The 18,970-nt window shown below is 40.5% G+C and overlaps 1 protein-coding gene across 1 annotated transcript in view; it reads left to right on the top strand.

The window, feature by feature from the left end:
• FBN2 (fibrillin 2) overlaps positions 1–18,970 on the top strand; it is a 124,552-nt gene that overhangs the window by 67,198 nt on the left and 38,384 nt on the right. Inside the window, exons 21-32 of the mRNA XM_064735806.1 lie at positions 2,152–2,289; positions 3,618–3,668; positions 5,218–5,343; positions 8,346–8,573; positions 11,661–11,786; positions 13,553–13,681; positions 14,809–14,934; positions 15,629–15,754; positions 16,559–16,681; positions 16,805–16,930; positions 17,506–17,631; positions 18,586–18,708. Coding sequence (XP_064591876.1) covers positions 2,152–2,289; positions 3,618–3,668; positions 5,218–5,343; positions 8,346–8,573; positions 11,661–11,786; positions 13,553–13,681; positions 14,809–14,934; positions 15,629–15,754; positions 16,559–16,681; positions 16,805–16,930; positions 17,506–17,631; positions 18,586–18,708 — 1,548 coding nt within the window. The remainder of the gene's footprint in view (positions 1–2,151; positions 2,290–3,617; positions 3,669–5,217; positions 5,344–8,345; positions 8,574–11,660; positions 11,787–13,552; positions 13,682–14,808; positions 14,935–15,628; positions 15,755–16,558; positions 16,682–16,804; positions 16,931–17,505; positions 17,632–18,585; positions 18,709–18,970) is intronic.

Below are 18,970 nucleotides of genomic sequence, written 5' to 3'. Positions count from 1 at the left end.
TCTCAAGCTGATTTTCCTCCATTACCCCTGTAGAGAAAAACTTGAATATATTTGTCCTGATTTTTTTTAACCGATTGCTTCTGTCAAGCACTGCTGTAGCAACAGATACCTTATTCCTGAATACAAATGAAGGGCTAAAATAATATTGAAGTTTAGGATTTTTTGTGTTCTGCACAGGACTGATCAAAATAACATAATGTCCGATTCTGACAGGTTTATTTTTTTTACTTTCAAATTTGCTCTCCTGTCAGAACCAGAATCAGTACCACATTATGCAGCATAGATGTGAGCAATTTGTCTCTTTCTGTGAGCTTTCCTGGGCAGATAGAGAAAAATCCATTGCTCAAATTACAGTGATTTGCACTCAGATTTAAACTCAAGCCTTCAGCAAATGAGGGCTGTAAGTTCAGCAGTTGCAATAAAAACTTCAAGCAATGATACTGACATACTTTGCTTGCCCATGGACAGCTTTTGCAATATTAAGACCATGCTCATGGAGGCAAAAAAAAGAGTTGTTGTTTTTGAAGCATATTTGAAGTATACAAGTGTTTCACTGCTATTTTGGGAATTGCCCATAACTCAGATACAGCCATTTGTGCTTTTTGAAATACACACTTTTACATGCTTTTTGCACATATTTTAGTTAAGATTTTTGAAGTTCATACAGTGCACAATAAGTAGGATGCCATCTGCCTGTATTATGCATATATTCTTCTTCAAGTCAGAATCAAAGAGATAAGAGCAGCAGAAGGAATGCTTTGATGTTGGATAATAACTCTTTCACAAAAGATTTTTGTCCGGACAAAAGAGATGATGCAAAATAAAGGAATAGCCTGAAAAGGATAAGACAAGCAGACTTTGGCAGGATAGTGTGGATGCAGCTGGTGTGAGCAGAAGCACCTGCTAATTTGTAGAATATAAATAATTTCTGAGATACTGGTATTGATTTTTCACTCCTATAAAGGCAAGTTGGCAAGTAAAAGGAAATAATGTTGAGCTCTGTATTTATGCACTTGTTCAAGTGTGGAGCTCAGTCCCACATGTTTGAGACCAATGTTAACCTAAATAATACAACTGTTTTACACTTAGCTGTTAATGAAATACCCTGCCCAATTTCTGGGGCTGATTTCACTCACATTATTGGGTGATGTTTTTTTCCTGTTGCTTCAACCTAAGAGAAGTCGTGCTCCTTGTGGTCTGCATCATTTTTAATATGACAACTTGGTAGAAAATGTGAAGCTGTTTGGAAGAAAATAAGTTGGGATGATTTTGTTTTGAGCAAGTTGTTCCTGAGCATGAGGTATTGGTAAAATGTCTGGCTTTTTGCACATACAATGCATGTAAATCTTGAAGCCAAATCCCATTTTCCTTTCATTATTGATCAAACTAAATTTGTCTGGGTCACTTTGAACTCTTGAGTATGCACCTACTTCTAAACCCTGCCCACGCTGAGCTTCCATTTTAGGTCTGACCTTACAGGCTGCTTTTGCTGTCTGATCACCTATCCTTAAGACAGAATTGCCTGTCCCAATAAACGTTGTACCATTTGAGGGTAACCTTGGTAAGGTGGGGAAGTGTGAAGGCGTTGAAGGTAAAACTTACAAAGTATGTGCCTGATTTGAGATCTGACTGACTTTCCAAAGTGTAGCTAATGCAGCAGCAGAACCAGACCCCTAAAATAGTACAGAACACTCCTACCCACTGTGGTTTTATTTTATTTTGAAACTTCCTTACAACCTTGAAGGCTTCCCTTCAAGACAGACAAGAACACCTGCATTTCAGAAAGGGTTCAGGCAGACACCCAGGCAAGAGAGTTCCACGTTGGGATCTCTGCTTTTGTATATTTTGTATGGATCAGCCATTAGCTGAAGGAAATTAATAAAACCACTGCAGTATCTGCAAGACCTCTGCCAGCTGTGGGACCTGGATTGTGAAATGCCTCAGGCACTGTGGTTTGTTGGTCACTTTCAGTGATAGTGCTGTCCCTTTACACTAAAAGAAAACATTTACTGTGTACAAAATCACTCTAATGAAAGTTTTTTCTTTTTAAAGAGAGCCTGTGCTCCCTTGGTACTCTGCCTGCTGGTGTGGCATGCCAGCTCTTCTGGCTGTGACAATTCTGTGTTGTTTTTGCTTTCTGTTCTGCTACAGACAGCCTGAAGGGGACTTGCTGGCTTACTGTCCGAGACAGCCACTGTGAAGTCAACATCAACGGTGCCACGCTGAAATCTGAGTGCTGTGCCACCTTGGGAGCAGCCTGGGGCAGCCCATGTGAACGCTGTGAACTGGGTATGCTCCACCATCCTGCATCTTTAGGGAGAAGGGAATAAGTATCATTAGTAGATTCTTATTGTCTCTCTGTATAAAAAAACCCCAAACAGAAAAACACCCCCAACAAACAAAACAAAAAAAACCAACTAACTAAACTAAACAAAAACCACCAAAATCAGCTCCCGTCGCAAAAACCTAAGACAAGAAGTTGTCTTCTTTAGAAGTTATCTATTTTAGACTTGTAATCTGCACCATCAGGGATCATTCCAATAACTTTGAAATACCAGGAAATAACATGTGAATAGACCTCTTAATGGCTACAATATGTTTCATCTCCACAAGGACTATGTATTGACTGGGATAGGGAGATAAAGGACTAAAACAGTAAAGTGAAATATCTGGCAAAATTCATTTTTATGATGTGGGCTGTTAACACTTTTTTCCCTGCTCTTTTCAAATGTGTAACTTGTGTACCATTATTGACTGCAGAAATAGTGCTGCTATTAGATTTCAGGGCTACTTACAGAAGCTGGGAGCAGCAATGCTCACTGTACTCTAGTTTATGGCAGAAATACTGATCCCTTAAGGTTGGAAAAGTGCCACTGGCAGCTGAACTGGTGTCAAGATGTTTTAGCTTCTCATTTTTAATTGGAACAGTAACTGTGGGCACATGTATCCCCCCTTGTTGTATAACAAGCAGAGTGCACGCAGCATCCAGCAGAGCTCTTAACTATGCAGTGCAGCAAAGATATTCCTTTGGACTTCAGGGAGCAGATGGTCAGGTTAGACTGGTAAAACTGATCAAAATCTAATTAATCTAGACAGATAATGTGTTCAGATTGGGTGAGTTTGGGCTCTGAATTTCCTATTCTGCAACTAAGTAAATTGCAGCAAGCTCTGAAATCATTATGTGATGCTACATTTTACATGTATCTCCTCAAGTAAGCTCATTGCTCAGATCCATTATTAAGCTTTGGTGGGGGGAAAAAAAAGCTGATAATTGACATGACTACAGTTTTAAATCTTCAGGCCTCTTGAAGGAATTTTACCTTTCAGCTACATGTCAGTGCAGGGACTGAATCTGATTAGATGCTGATCATTTCAGTAAGGAAAGCACATGAGAAAGTAACAGTCTAAGATTAATTTCCTCAACTATTCACTTAGTTTAAACATGAGTCAGTAGTTTAAATATGAGTCAATACTTTTCTTTATTGAGGCTAGAGCATTCCCCACCTTACAGAGTGAAATTATTAGCAAATTCTGAAGATACATGCATTTTTAAATTTTCTGCTCCTGCCTTCCTGTCACTCTGAAGCAGTAACAATATCTCTCTGGCTTGATTCCAGACACAGCTTGCTCAAGAGGATTTGCCAGAGTGAAGGGTGTTACCTGTGAAGGTGAAGTTTTTGCTTCTTACTCAATGTTATATGTAAAAGCCGAATTAATAATAATAACAAAAGATTTTATATTCACGACTGAAAATGCAGTCCTCAATAGCCACAGTCAGAGACAGTGGTGCCGGGTGAACCCTGATCCAACCTCTATCACACCAGATATCTCTCTGTTCACAAATGCTGTTGTATACAGTTTTGCTGTTGTATACAGTTTTTTCTGCCTGAGGCAGAGGGGATTTCTTTTGTCACCCCGCATATGCATGAAGTCTCTTTTCTCCATGTGTGAAGGTCCGCCCGAAATGAACAGGTGATGAATGATTTTTGGGTGCAAAAATAACCAACATAGGCACAGGGGTTTTGCAGTTACAAATCAACAAGCGGCAATTTATTGATGGTAACCACAGCTAAATATGCGTTAGGTTAGAGGATCCGGGGAAGAGAAGGCTAGGACAAGGGAAAAAGGGAGGAAAGAAAGTTAGGGAATGGGGTATAGCTACCAAGACGTGATGCCTTCGGGGTCCCGCCGCCGATGCTCGCTGGTACACGTCTTGGGGAGATTCTCGGAGAGGCAGTCGAACCGAACCCCAGATATACTGTTCTTGGTTGGGGGAAGGGTGGCCGACATTATGTTTCCATGGAGGGGAAAAAGTCCATTGTTTTCATGGCCGAATGCTCCCAGGTACATTTACTCTGGGCAGGTTCTCCCCCTGGGTTCTTGGTTCTTTGATGAGGGGATTCGCATCTCTGTTGGTCCGTCATGGTGGTTGAAGGCAGGCAAGAGGGGTCTTCTCTTGGAGGGGGGGGAGGGAACCACCCCAGAGCTCAGTCCAGCCAGGCCTGAAGTTTGGAAGGAAGTCCAGTTCCATTGTTCAGAACAGGGCAGCATGCCCCCTTCGAGTACAGCATGGCATGTTCTGCAGACACCATCTGTAAACGCCCTAAATACACATGAGACTTTCTTTCCCAACTGGCTCAACAGTTTTTAACCCTTCGGTGGTCTCATGACAATTGTGAGGCAAAAACTGAAGGATTTCCGGATGGACTTCCACACCATGCAGGGCTGGACAATGCTGTTTCTGGGAGGTGGCTGGTGCTTGATCGAGTTATGGGAACCCGGTATTCAGATGTGTGTTCCTGAGACTCTGGTTCTCTTGGTTGAAGATATTTATCAAGGGTTCATTGCTCTTGGAGTGTTCCCCATAGTCCCTGGAAAGGCTCATCACTGCACTGGCCACGTCTTTTTCCTTGCTAATTAGGCTTCCTTTCCTTGCTGCCATCTGGAGTTTGACAATTTCGCTGTGGCAGTCTGTGTGTCAGTTGTCTCAGGCTTTTGGATTTTTGTTTACAGCTTTATGTTATACATATTTCATATAAGCATGAATTACCTCACACCACATATCACACTCAATATGTCACTTCCCCCCCCCCATTTGAAAATGTGATGAAAGGGGATTCACTGTGTCATTTCTTTCCTGTCACCTAAAATTCTCCATGAAGCTGAAGCTCTGTCCCCGGAGCGTGCCGGTAACTGAACCCTTTGTGTCCCCGGCAGACGTGAACGAGTGCGAGGTGTTCCCGGGGGTTTGTCCCAATGGGCGGTGCATCAACAGCAGAGGCTCCTTCCGCTGCGAGTGCCCCGAGGGGCTCACCCTGGACGGCACCGGCCGGGTGTGCTTAGGTAAGAGCACACCCCACTCTCTCGGCTGTGTCTCACAGCCCTCCAAAACCCTTCTGCAAGGGGCTGGAAAGAAAGCCTGGTTTGTTTCTGAATTATCCCAGATGATGTGCCTGCTTAGATGTCGAATATCTGTGCCAGTTCAGAGAAAAGCTGTTGATTCCTTCGAGGGTTGAGTTTGTTTTGAGGCTTGTTTTGCCCTCAGTGCAGTCAGTAGGCTGTGCTAAAGTGCTGTCCCTGCTCGGACTCCTGTTCGGGAGCAGCGGTGTCCTGGGTGATGGATGGTGAGCACAAATATGCTGGTGCAAATTAGTCTTTTTTTTTCAGTGCACAGGCCAGTGTGTGGTTCTTTTCCTGACATTTGGGTACACGAGTACAAGATTTTGCCTGCACACTTTGTTGATTTGTCTTCTGGTTGAACTGCTTTGCTGCTAATGGGATGGACCCTGGAGTATAATAAGCATAATTAACTTTTCTGGAAACCTTATTGTATTTTCTTGGTGTTACAGTAAGCCTAACAACAGTCAGGTTTTTTGGTTTTAATCTGTATTCACTGCACTATTAAATTAATTCAGTAACATAAATATAGAGAGGATTTTTTAAAGAATTTTTTTACCATTTCTTTTTTTTTCTTTTTTAACCACAAGAGCCACAAAAGGGTCATTTCATAAGTCAGAATGCCTGGTACAATAAAGAAACAGATGTGGCTGTCCCATCAAATAAAAGGGTCATTTTATAAGTGAGAATACTTGGTACAGTAAAGAAATACATGTGTCTGTCCTGTCAAATACACACAGAATCCTAAGAAGCAGTGAAGTGAGGGTAAGGATTTATTTTGATATGGGGATACAACAAAATAAATTCTTGTACTTTTATGTGGCACAAGAAAGATCCAGAAATTTAACTATAGTGCAGCATCAGCAACTTCAAATGGCTGAACATTGTGCAGAAATGCAGAGCCTTGAGCAGGAGCTGAGTGTTAATGTGTGCTTGTTAATGTTCTGCCAATTGACGGGGGTGATTTAAAAAACACAGACACCGATGGAAAGAATGGTGTCATTTTACTAAGAATATAAAGGCCACACAAAGGTAAAATAATGCATTCAATAAAACTACACGCTTGGCTTTAGCAACAAGCAAAAGTAAGCAAGGTAGTGCACCTAATCATTACTGTGTGAGAGAAAGGATAGTGATGGAAAAAGATTAATCCCCAGTTGCCTAAATACTTTACCATCATCCAGATCCTCATGCACAGCAAGGACCTGGACAACTCTTCCCAGCAATTGGGAAAATCCTACACAGTGTATCCACCTGTAGCTGGGGTCTCCAAATTCACCCCAAAAGTGAGTCCAGCTTTTATAGGCCCAAATCACCAAGTCAAACCAACTTGAATGTATTTTTGGCACAAAACCTCCTGGATCTGGTGGCACACATCCCATCCAGCAAGGGCTGGGGCTTGGCCAGGACTCAGGCCTCAGCTTGGAGGGTTTCCCCTAAAATACCCCACAAACAGGCCTCTATTCATGGAGAAAGTGATGCCTTTTCCAGGGCTACCTAAAAGCAGAGGCCTGACAAAATTAAGGGAATAAAAAGTGGTTACATTTATTGAAGGGCCTTCAGGTACACTTCCTGAAGACAGCCAAAACCCCACCAGGGGCTGCACCCAAAATGGATGACAGGTCCTGGGTTTTTACACTTTTCTAAGTTTGGTCCAGTTGCATACTGGGGGTTAATCTTCCAATTACATTTACAATTCCCATTACAGCTTCAGGTAATGAAGTAATTTACCCTAACTTTGCTCCCCCCAACTCACTTCTGTTTACATTTCTTGGGGCCTGAGGCAGTGAGGTGTCCTTGATTCCCAGGCCTAGAGAGGAATTGTTTTGTCTGACCAAAATCTGAAGATAGTAGCTAGCACTGTATATAGAGTTTAGAGTTATACACTAAAGAACTTCAGGATGATATAAAAATACATAAATACATCAAAAATATACAAGGTAAAATCCTAAGGCATCAATGGTGCTTAGGAAAGTTTCTTAAATTGATACATTCTTTGTAGATAACTACACAAGGTTAGTTGCGTAGTTGTTATAACTACACAGCTAGCATAAGCACCTTTGTAATCTATTTTTAGCTAAATAACACTGGTGATGTTAATCACAGAGTGCCCAAGATTCATCTCTTAAGTCAAGCTCAGCTGAGGCCTCAGGCCTCAGCATGTATGTGAAAAACGCCAATCACTTGTTTTTAAAATTTTAAAAGTTTAATAGTAATAAAATGGTTATAAAAATAGCAATATAATTAGAGTAATAAAAATTTTGGACAGTTTGCATTAGGACAATATGAGACAATAATAACAATATGAGACAGTAGAAACAAAGAGTTATGGATGTCCAGGTACCATTTTCTGGGCAGCACGAGCCGGAAAAAGGACCTGCGTTAACAGAGGATTAACCCTTAAAAACAATAACCTGTTGCATATTCATACATCTCATACTTGATGGATAAATTCAATTCAGACACAGAATTCTGTCTGGGCAGTGTGAGCTTCTTACTCTTAATACTAACTGGAATGAGCGTGGTGGGAAGAAGTTCATTTCTTCTGATAATGGGGTGATAAATTCTGTTTCTCTGACAGATTCAGGTGTCCTGTGGCTGCTATCTCAGTGAAGTCCTTTCTTTAGGAAAAAAGCATAGCATAGTTTCTATTTTAACATTTTGTTAAAACTAAAACTGTATTTTAACACACTACTTGAGAATTAATACAGCATAACTCTGATAACACATCACACATAATACTCATTTTAATATCTGCGAAAATATCATAAAATACGCATTTTTCACAACGTAACAGCCGAGAAGAGGGATGAAAGCCTTGAAAAGCCCGTCATAAAATACACCTTTCTCACAATGTAACAGCCGGGGGGAGCGATAAATGCCTGTTTGCTGTTGTTGTGGAACAGGAAGGGGGATAAAGGCCTGTTTGTTGTTGCTGTGTAACGCAGATATCCGCACGGAGCAGTGCTACCTGCGGTGGGAGGAGGAGGAATGCGTGCAGGCCGTGCCCGGCAGGCTCCGCATGGATTCCTGCTGCTGTGCCCTGGGCGCCGCCTGGGGCTCCGGCTGCCAGCGCTGCCCCGTTCCCGGCTCCCCGGAACACCGGGTCCTGTGCCCCCGGGGCCCCGGCTTCTCCAACAGGGGCGATCTCCTCACGGGCAGGCCCTTCTACAAAGGTGAGCCTTCCTCCCTCTGCCTGACGGGTAAGTGTGGGTGCATCCCAGGGGTATCCCGAGGGAATTCCTGCTTGAGAGGTGGATAAAGGCCTGAAAGAGTTGGTGGTGCTAATGGCTCGGAGTGTGTTGTGGGAATCTTAGTATTAGAGGGTTTTGAGAATGCTGCAAAAGGCAGGCAGAAAAGCTTCGGAAAAGTTTATCTAGCAAGATATTAGGAAAAAGCTACAGAAAATTCTATCTAGCCAGATACTAGGAAGTTTTAAGCTTAATAATGGAGCTCTGTGCATTGTGTTTTAAGGCTCACAAGCAGATATTGTATTCAAAATAAGCAAGCATTGTTTAACCAAAGGTATGTGTGCTTACAGTGGTTGGATAGAACTACTGTCAATGTGCTTTTGCTTTGTGTGATTGGTCAAAAAGCTTATAAAGTGAGTTGTGACATTGAGTTCTGTGTCTGCTGCCCGGGATGTGAGCTGCTGGCATCTTCCCATTGCCATAGCCATGTAATGAGAGTGATGCTGGAAAATCAAACAGCTCGAGGCAGTTCCTCAGCAGCCCTGTCCCGTTTGTGATTTGTACACAGACCCTGGCCGGTGATATGTGTTCCTAGAACAGAGGCTAGACCAGATTAAGAGGATTAAAGTGGGTTTTTATTGAAGGCCTTCAACAGATACAGCTTGTCAAAATCGTCAGAAGCCTCCCAGAGAGGCTACACCCAAGATGGAAAACTGTTGCAGTGTTGTGAGGGTCCCCAGGACGAGGTGAGGGATGAGAATTTGACTCCAAGTTCTCAGAAGGCTGATTTATTACATTATGATATTATATTAAAAGAAAATTATATATTAAAACTTCACTGAAGAAAGAGAAAGGGGACATCAGAAGGCTAGACAAAGATGAATAATAAAAACTCATTACAGATCAGTTTTAACTTAATGACTGATCCCCATTCCCGGCACAGCTGAACGGGGATTGGTCATTAAGTTAAAACAATTCAAATGCTGGGTAAACAATTCTCCAACTCACATTCCAGAGGAGCAAAACATGGGGAAGCTGAGGTTTCTCGTCTTCCCAGGAGAAGAAATCCTGGCAAAGGGATTTTTCAGAAAATATCAAGGTGACAGAAAGCGATCACGAGTTTTTCACCCAGTTAAAGTTTGGTCCATTTACATGTCAGGGGTTAATCCTCCAATTACAGCTTCAGGTAATGAAGTCATTTCCTCTAAGTTTGCCCCCCCCCCCAATTTTGACATTTGTTTATGTCTCCCAGTGCCTGAGGCAGTAAGGTGTCCTTCAGTTTCATGCCTAGAGAAGTATTGTTTTGCCTGAATAAAATGGGAGAACAGTGGATGACAGGCTATGGTGTTTTAGAGTTACACACTAAAGCAGTACAGGATCTGAAAAATATAAAACCTGAATCCTAAGGCATCAATTCTGGTGTCTGAGGATTAAATGTGGGTGCATCTGAGAGGGTATCCTGAGGAAATTCCTGGGTTTGGAGCTGCTTGTTAAGTGTGCTTGAGAGATGGGATAAAGGTATTTGCCTGAAGGAGCTGATGGTACAGGTGGGGGATTCTCTGCTTTCGTGGGTGCTTGAGAGCAAAATCTGCAAAGTCTGAATTGGGTAAGGAGGAGAAGGAAATTCCTGAAAGGAGAAGAGCTCTGAAATACAGGAATAGTGCAAAATGTGCATGTTTTTTCGGACGGTGCTCTGCAGGGAATGAGCAAGCATCATGCGGTATAAGAAATAAGTTATTTTAGATGTAAACATAAAATATTACTAAATTTTGATGAGAGCTCTCTGGGAGACTGAAGAAGGGTGGATTCTTTCTCTGGTTTGCAAAATCAGTAAGTGACTAAAAGGAGAGGGTGTCTGTTGGGTTATGATTGTGAGAGCAGTTACAAAAAGGATCTGCAGTGATAAAGGAGTAAATAAAAAGTATTTTGTCCAGTTCTTGCTACCTTCACCTCTCGTAGAGCAACAACAAAACAGAATAGGCTGGAAAGTGTTAAGAAACCAGACCTAAGTTACTTCAGATGGCTAAAATCTGAGAAGAAAAACTAGTTTTCTGTGTCCAGAAGCTCAGGTGATCCAAAAATTTGTTAGGGTTTTTATTTTTCCTTAAGGATATATTCTGAAGCATTTTTCTTGGAATATTTTGAGTTGCTTTAGAAAGCTATAGCAGGTGAGACCTCTGCTTCACCATAAATAAGCTCTGCTTTTTAGGAGTCATTACTCTCAGGCAAAGCTCTCGATTTTCATTGGTGATTTACCAAAGAAATAAGGAAAATATAACCACAACAGTAGCAACAATAATTGAACCAACATTGGTTTAATTTAAATAGTTAATTATTTCATAAATCTTGTCTAGGCTGAGATTTTCTGAGGTTTGGCTTCCTGTTTCTGTTTCTTAATGTGGACCACTGTTGTGTTCCAGTCACAGAAATTAGTGGGAGATAGATGCTTGTTTTGTTGAAGATGATCCTCAGTTAAGGACGTTGCCTCAGCAAATTATTTCACAGAGTGTAGGAGAGGTCATTCAGCCTTGCCCTGTGCAAGATCCTTAACAGTTTGTGTTACTCAGCATTGAGGAGAGGTGAAACATTTCGCTTGATGCTCTACAAAACAAAAAAAAATATAAAATTTTCAGAACAGCTCCAGATAAAACTCTGGCAGTCTCAATTTGAAAAACAAACCAAATCAACCAGGTAATGGTTGCATATTTTACAGACTGGCTCAGAAGTGCCAGGAATATTGATTGTGGCACAAAGCAAACTTGTGCACCATAGACATATCAGAGTTTCAACTCAGAGGGTATCCCTGAATTTCTTTGACTCCTGATTAGTATAAACTTTTAATTATTGCTTAGGGTATTGTGAAGCAAAGAAACCCAAAAATAGCCAAAAGATTGGGAAATGTTTCACCTCCAGTCAGGTCTCCAAGGATGTCCCCTCTAACCCAAAGCCTGCCTTTTATGCTCAATGCAGTAGGCAAGAAATTCCTTTTCCTGGAAATTCCTGTTGATTCCATTTATCTTTGTGCTTAAGAATTTCTTAATTCTTAATTACTTCCTTTGTTTTTATTCCTAGATATCAATGAATGTAAAGTGTTCCCTGGCATGTGCATGAATGGTAAATGTAGAAACACAATTGGAAGTTTCAAATGCAGGTGTAACAGTGGGTTCACTTTAGATATGGATGAAAGAAACTGTACAGGTGAGTAAGCCTTGCATTTTCCACAGTTTTGCCTAGAATAATGGAATAGTCCTGCTTGGAAAAAATCTGGAAAGACCAATCTGTTCCTTCAAACTATTGTGGGGAAGGGGAGCCCAGCTGAGCCCGACCACATCCCTGGGGCTTTTTAAATTGGCTTGCTCTTGTGGCTTAGCTTGGTGATCTGGAGACCCGCTGCCATTCATTTCCTTCAGTTTCTAAGAGCTTAATCTTTGGAGAGAATGGCAAACAGTCTCAAGTTTTCCTTTCAGAAACTGATTAGTTAATAAATGCAACACTTTTATATTTTTATCATTGGTGCTTAAGGTGCTCAGGTCACGCTGTATCTGTACAACCTGAAAAATCAATAAGGATCACCAGCAAAGCCAAGTTTAATGCTCTAACACATAAATTATCTTATGTTCCTTACTCTCTGGTCATTGTATGAATTTAGAGATTGCAAGTTAATTACATTTGGATTTGATGGCCGAGAACACACAAGGGCACCTCAGCAATTTTAACTCAAGTGCAGTGTTAACTCAGGAAGACACAGACACGTGTGTTTAATTTACAAGTTTAGGATTTTGTTCCTTACTGTCTGGAAAATCTGAAGATAGGCTTGACAGTTGTGTGGCTGTGGGAACTCGGATGCCAGCGTTGTGGGTGGCTGGCTCTGTGCTGGAAATGAAGGAGGTTTTGTTACAATATGCAGGCGTCCATGAGTGTGTCTGAGTAATAACCATGAAGTGTGGGTGGTAAGGCATGCTCACTGAGGTTGGTCTGGATGCTAATGTTGCCCTAACTGGTGATTTCCTTGTTTTTATAGTGATTGCATTGACGAAGAATGTATTTTACAAACTTTATTTCTAAACTAACCAGAATAGGTCAGAAAACTTGCAAAAACTTTTTTTCCCCCTTCTGTTCTGTAGTGACGAAATTATTCCACTGAGCAGCTGCAGAGAAACAAGTTTTCTGAAATAGATTACTTTTTTGCTTGTTTTAAATCAGCAATAAATTGTTTTATAAAGTTTGTAGGAGCCCAGATACTCAGTAATGTGACAGATCTGCCATGTGGGTCTGACACCTCCCCACCTCTGTGAGGACTGGGTGTCATCACTCAGCAGAAACCTATCATGGGAGGTGGCACAAATTCCTCTCCTGCAGCACTTACCTGTTTCACTGGCTCATATCTACATTAAAATTCCCCTTTAAATTTCTGACTCACTACCAGTGTGATTTAAAAAGAGCTCGTCTGTCTTTTCTGCTATTGTTTTCTGCAGTAGGTTTCATTCAAACGTAACTAACAAGACAACCAGTGAACTGTAAATCTAGCTTTGATAGGAGCTAATTCCTAATGGAAAGGGTGTATGTAAACTTATAATGCTATTACTGGATAAGTAATAATCAAATTAAAATCAATAGTATTGTAGTCATGAAGTCAGTCGATACCTCTATAAGAATGGTATCATGGAATGTCTTACACTTAGTTATTTCCATAAGTATCTAACCTTAAATTACACTTAATAGAAGCAAACTTGTTACATAGTTTGCTATAGCCTGAGAGCTCTGAAGACTCAGCCTTACAAATCTCTCATTGTCTGTTTCACATAGTCAGATGTTTCTATAAGTAATTATTTTTTCTCTGTTGATTTGCATACTGTATATGGTTTCTGTAGGCTTAATTTACAGTGACCTTTTTTTTTCTGTGAAAAGCAGGATAACCTTAAATCCTGTTTGATTTTCCTAACCTCTCCACTGCTTTGTAACAGACATTGATGAGTGCAGGATCTCCCCAGACTTGTGTGGAAGTGGCACTTGTGTCAACACTCCTGGCAGCTTTGAGTGTGAGTGCTTTGATGGCTACGAAAGTGGATTTATGATGATGAAGAACTGCATGGGTAAGCGTTGCCAGGATCCCCTGGAGTCTCCATTTGCTGTGCACAGCCTGGCTGTGGTCTGAGCTGAGCACTTGAGATGTGTCATTACTGTGGCTTCACGAGCAAATGAGTCAGATATGCAGTTTATAGAGGCAGATAACCTAATTAAGTATATAGCCTTGCTTGTTCTTTGTACTAATTACTGATACCCTTAAGAGACGCTTACTCTGTACAGATATATTTTAGGATGGCAGCAGCTTTTCACACAGTTCATTTAAAAACTGCTAATGGGGTTCCCAAATATTTGGTAAAGCTAGGAATAGAAAGCTGGAGTTTCGAAAGCAGTGTCAGACCCTTTTCTTTGCTTCTTGTAGGACTGAAGAAATTCTCACATCATTTCCTGAAAAAAAATGACATCTCTTTAACCTGTTTAAAGTTGTAAGAATAGGTCTGGAGACACCAAAAGGTGTCTAGCCACCCTAAAAAAATGACAGTTTGGCTTCAGTCACCTTTTCTTGTTTTCCTGCAAATTGTAATGCTTTTAGACTTTCCTGAGAGTCCAGAAGTGTGCGTGAATCCTCCACCTTGAACATCTTCTGTTTGTATTTCTCTCCATCCACACCTGTAGTGTTAGCTGGTTTTTTCAGTTTTGTGAGTCAAATATTGTTTGCCTTTATGAGCTGTAGCCAGAATATTTCCCAGCCACACCATAGCATACACAGGAGTTACCAATTTGAGGAGCCATTTAGGTAAAAACTGATACACAAACGTCCTCCATAACTGCATCTACAGGCAGGAATTTCAGTGCATATGTGAACAGGTGTTTGATTGCGTTAATCAATTTGAAAATATATATACATCACATTAATGCATTGTTCTAAAGGGCAATATCCAGAAATTTGCTGCCTTTGCTTATGTTCCATGTTTTCGTGAATATCTAATAATAAATGATGAATTTCTGGTTTTCTTGAGAGGGAAAATACCCATCTTTAGAGTTAACAGTGATATACAGTTTTTGGTTTGGTCTGTTGTGCAGCATGAGTAGAGGAGCAACACCATGAAACAATTCTTTTATTTTGTCACTTGTAGACCCTGGAATTGCTTTTCTCTTTGTTGCCCCTTATTATGTGCCCATTTTATATCTGCAGATATAGATGAGTGTGAACGCAACCCTCTGCTGTGCAGGGGTGGCACCTGTGTGAACACTGAGGGGAGCTTTCGCTGTGACTGTCCCCTGGGGCATGAGCTGTCACCATCCCAGGAGGAATGCTTGGGTGAGTTTCAACTCAGGAAAATAACCTTTAGTTGGAAGAGTGGTCAGTCCCTGGCAAAGGTGGGGTCTCCGGGATCTCTTAAACAAGTTAATGCTCTCTTAAACAAATTCATGCTCCTCCTTTATATCAAAAGTTGTATCTTCAAATAAAAAATTAGAAGCCTGTAAAATCCTCAGTGCCAGTAATGCTGTTGATTCCAAAGAGAAGTGTTTTATCAGGCCTCTCAGGGGTTATTAAGCAGCTGAGAGGACTGTACCACTCATGGGAGCAACTTTAGTCAGTCACGAAAAGGTGTTGTCCTGTGTTACAATGCACCTCTCCTTTTGGCCCATAATCCACCAAAACGACGAAGGAAAAAAAAAAACCAAAGAAAGAAAAAGTCAAAAAATAAGCATATTATCTCTTTAGCTTATTGTCTTGATGGAAAGTAGCAGACTTGGTAATTAATGCCCACCCCAGACTCTGTAATTCATTCTCTCAGACCTGAGTCAGAGAAGATAAATCTTTGGACACTAATTAAAACGTGGTGTGCAGAACTCCATTCCTTGAACTGGAGCATGCCAAGAACAAGAAAGAAATTTAACAAACCTGAAAGCCACCAGCTTGCAATTTACCTCTCATTCTGCCTGTAACCTGAGCTGTTTAAGCTGTTAAATATCCTGAATTGCAACTGATCTGACCAATCCTTCCCCAGATGTAAACGAGTGCTCGTTGAGTGAAAGCCTCTGCAGAAATGGCAAGTGTGTGAACATGGTTGGGACCTACCAGTGCTTCTGTGACTCCGGGTACCAGCCCACTCCTGACAGACAGGGATGCACAGGCAAGTGTTGGGCACCTTCACCTGGGGTTTTGTGCATTGCTCCATCTGTCCTTCCTTTTATTTAACTTCACACCTTCCTTTTGAAAACCAGCAGGGCTGTTTTCTCATGTGCTTTGAGGCCTATCATGAGCTGTTGTGGGAATATGGAAGTATAAAGGAATATAAAGAAGGTATAAAAACGTGGTTGCTGTGGTGAACTCTGTAGAATAATTTTAAATTATACTTCCTGTACTGCTCCATTAAAATCAGAGGTTTGATGCCAACAACAAGAAAATGCACCTAGGTTTCTTGATCAAGCAAGAAATGCTCTATGCATTGATGGTCTGTCTTTCACTTTTTTTCTCCTTATCATATGCATTTCTTTAATTCTTCACTATAATAATACTGAATTATGTAGTGCCCAGCACATCAGCTCTTTGCAAAGGAGAGCAGCAGTACTGAGAGGGTTTTCTATTTGCTTGTTATGGTTGTTTTTTTACAAAATTGCAAATTTGTGCCACATTTCAAGCTCTTAAGTTTCTCAGCATTTCCCTTTTTTTCCTTTCCAAACTTTTTTTCTTGAGCTTTTTTACACAGCCCTAGCAATACACAGGAGCAAAACCAACATTTAACTCAGCAGCTTGCTCCCACAGATGAAAAAGCAGTTAAGAGGGAAAAAAAGAACCAAATATAAATCAGAAGCAGTAGAATGAGAATGAAAATTCAGAATGAAGCCACTGATGAACTTCTTTATGTAAAATGTAAAGGGAATATGATGTTTTTCTTAAAGAAGTAGACTTACTGCCACCAATGTTGCTTCCCCAGATATTGATGAGTGTATGATAATGAATGGAGGCTGTGACACCCACTGCACTAACTCAGAGGGCAGCTATGAGTGCAGCTGCAGTGATGGCTATGCTCTGATGCCAGATGTCAGGACATGTGCAGGTAGGATTTTACACCTGAAAAACCCCAGCATCATTATCTTTTCAGCCAGAATCAAGGTGGTGTTCCAGCCTATCCGTGTCAGTGACAGAATTATTGCCTGGTTGTTTTTTTTCCCCTCCTCAGATATTGATGAATGTGAAAACAATCCAGATATTTGTGATGGTGGGCAGTGTACCAATATCCCAGGGGAGTATCGCTGTCTCTGTTATGATGGATTTATGGTTTCTATAGACATGAAAGCTTGTGTTGGTAAGTAGCTCTGTGCACCAGATTTAGTGTAAGCCTTGAAGATTCTGCAGCTTTTACTTTCTGTTCTTTCTACTGCGTCCTTGAAAGTGAATATTGAAATTAGGCATATTATGAAAAAAATAATCTGTATGCCTATTGGTAACTCCTTAACAATGAACGAGATCCCATAGTTAAAAAACATTGGTGTGATTTTACTATAATGGAACGTGTGTCCTGAGAGGGGATCAGATGAGGGGCTCAGAAGGGGGCACTTCAAAAATTGTTCATTAGAAGAAAGTTATTACGATTGCAAATATGTTTTACAAAAATGATTTTAAGTGATTCTTGTAAGAAAAAGTTTGCTTCATATTCCTTTAATTAGCATTCCAAAAAAAAGGTGAAAACAAATGGTATTTGTTTTACCACAAAACAGTGGTATTTGGACTACACATTTATCCTTACTTGTTATAGGGAATTTACAGAGTAGAACAGCTGAAATATATTACGACCTCATATAGCAGGTATTTTCACCTGAAATAAAGTGTTCCAAAATGGCAGTAATGTCCAACTAATAATTAATTTATAATCACCTACAGATGTGAATGAATGTGATTTGAATTCCAACATCTGCATGTTTGGGGAGTGTGAAAACACCAAAGGCTCCTTCATTTGTCATTGTCAAGTTGGGTATTCAGTCAAGAAAGGAACCACAGGGTGCACAGGTAAAACAGATTTCCAGTGAATATGTTTCATACCTTGGTTGGCTTCCAGGTAAAATAAATGCACAAGTGTTCACACACAAGAGAGAGCTTGGTATCTGTATATACTTGTATATATATGAGTGTTTCACATCTGCTAGCATGTGCCAGAGTTTTAAAGGGAGTGTTCCTTCACCAGTATCAATGCTGGAGGCCCATTGCAAACTGATTTTAAGGATTTTGGCAGCACAGGTTATGTGAACACCCCTGTTACAGAGCTGGGCTTGGGGTGGCAAGGCTGCAGTTGTGTTGGAAGCTTTTTATCAGTGCTCATTTTTCACATGTACCTGGAGGATGAACTCATCTCAACTCAAGCTGCAGGAAATGGCCATGTGGTATAAGGAAAGAACAAGAGGGGGAAAAAAAGAGTTACAAAATCCTTCAACCTATGCCAACAATTTTTAAAGTTCTGTAGTCACTCATAATCACTCCACAAATTCTGTGATATTTGAGCAGTACCTTTTCTTCCACATGCTCTCCATGGCTCATCCAAAAGAAGCTGACAGAATTTCTCCTACAATTTTGTGTTTAGGAATCTGTTCAATAACTACTACAGCCATGGGTGTATAATTATTTTTATGACTGAAAGGTGTCTGTGCACCCAAAGACCTCATCCCAGTTTTAGACATAAAAAGATCAGCATATTTCATATTTCTGGAAAAGAGTGTTAATTTCTTGCTGAAAAGCAGTTGTAAGAAAGTGGACTGATTGTCATGTTTGCAAACAAAGAGCAAAAATGAAATGCAATTGTCACTCCTTTTTACTAATACAGAATATGAAATAGCTTCCTTGAATTTTTCTAAGTTCTTAAACATTTGTTTTTTAAAAGGCTGCAAACCCTCACAGTGGAAATATGTAAAAGGAGCAGAATTTTTAATATTCTGATCTAAATACTGATAGTTTGTTTTGTGCATGTAGATGTGAATGAGTGTGAAATTGCAGCTCACAACTGTGACATGCATGCCTCGTGTGTCAATGTGCCAGGAAGTTTTAAATGCAGCTGCAGAGAAGGTTGGGTTGGAAATGGCATTAAGTGTATTGGTAAGTACATGGAAAAGAAAGATTTTTTTTTCTCTCTCTCCCCACAATTTTTTTTTTTCTGAAAGCATGTAATGTGACTGTGTGATTAGTCCATTGGAAACAAAGAATTATTCTTCTGTCTGCTGGTGCCTGTGGGTATGAAAGGTTATTATGTTTCACAGATTTGGTTTTCTAAGGGAAAAAAAAAAGATTTGCTATCTCTGAAACTTGATGCTGTAACATCTTTCCAAATTCACTTCATATTTTACAAAGTTTATATACA

This window comes from Zonotrichia leucophrys, chromosome Z (genome assembly GCF_028769735.1).
Source record: "Zonotrichia leucophrys gambelii isolate GWCS_2022_RI chromosome Z, RI_Zleu_2.0, whole genome shotgun sequence".
Classification (NCBI taxonomy): Eukaryota; Metazoa; Chordata; class Aves; order Passeriformes; family Passerellidae; genus Zonotrichia; species Zonotrichia leucophrys.
This window is presented reverse-complemented; position numbering and strand designations above follow the sequence as displayed.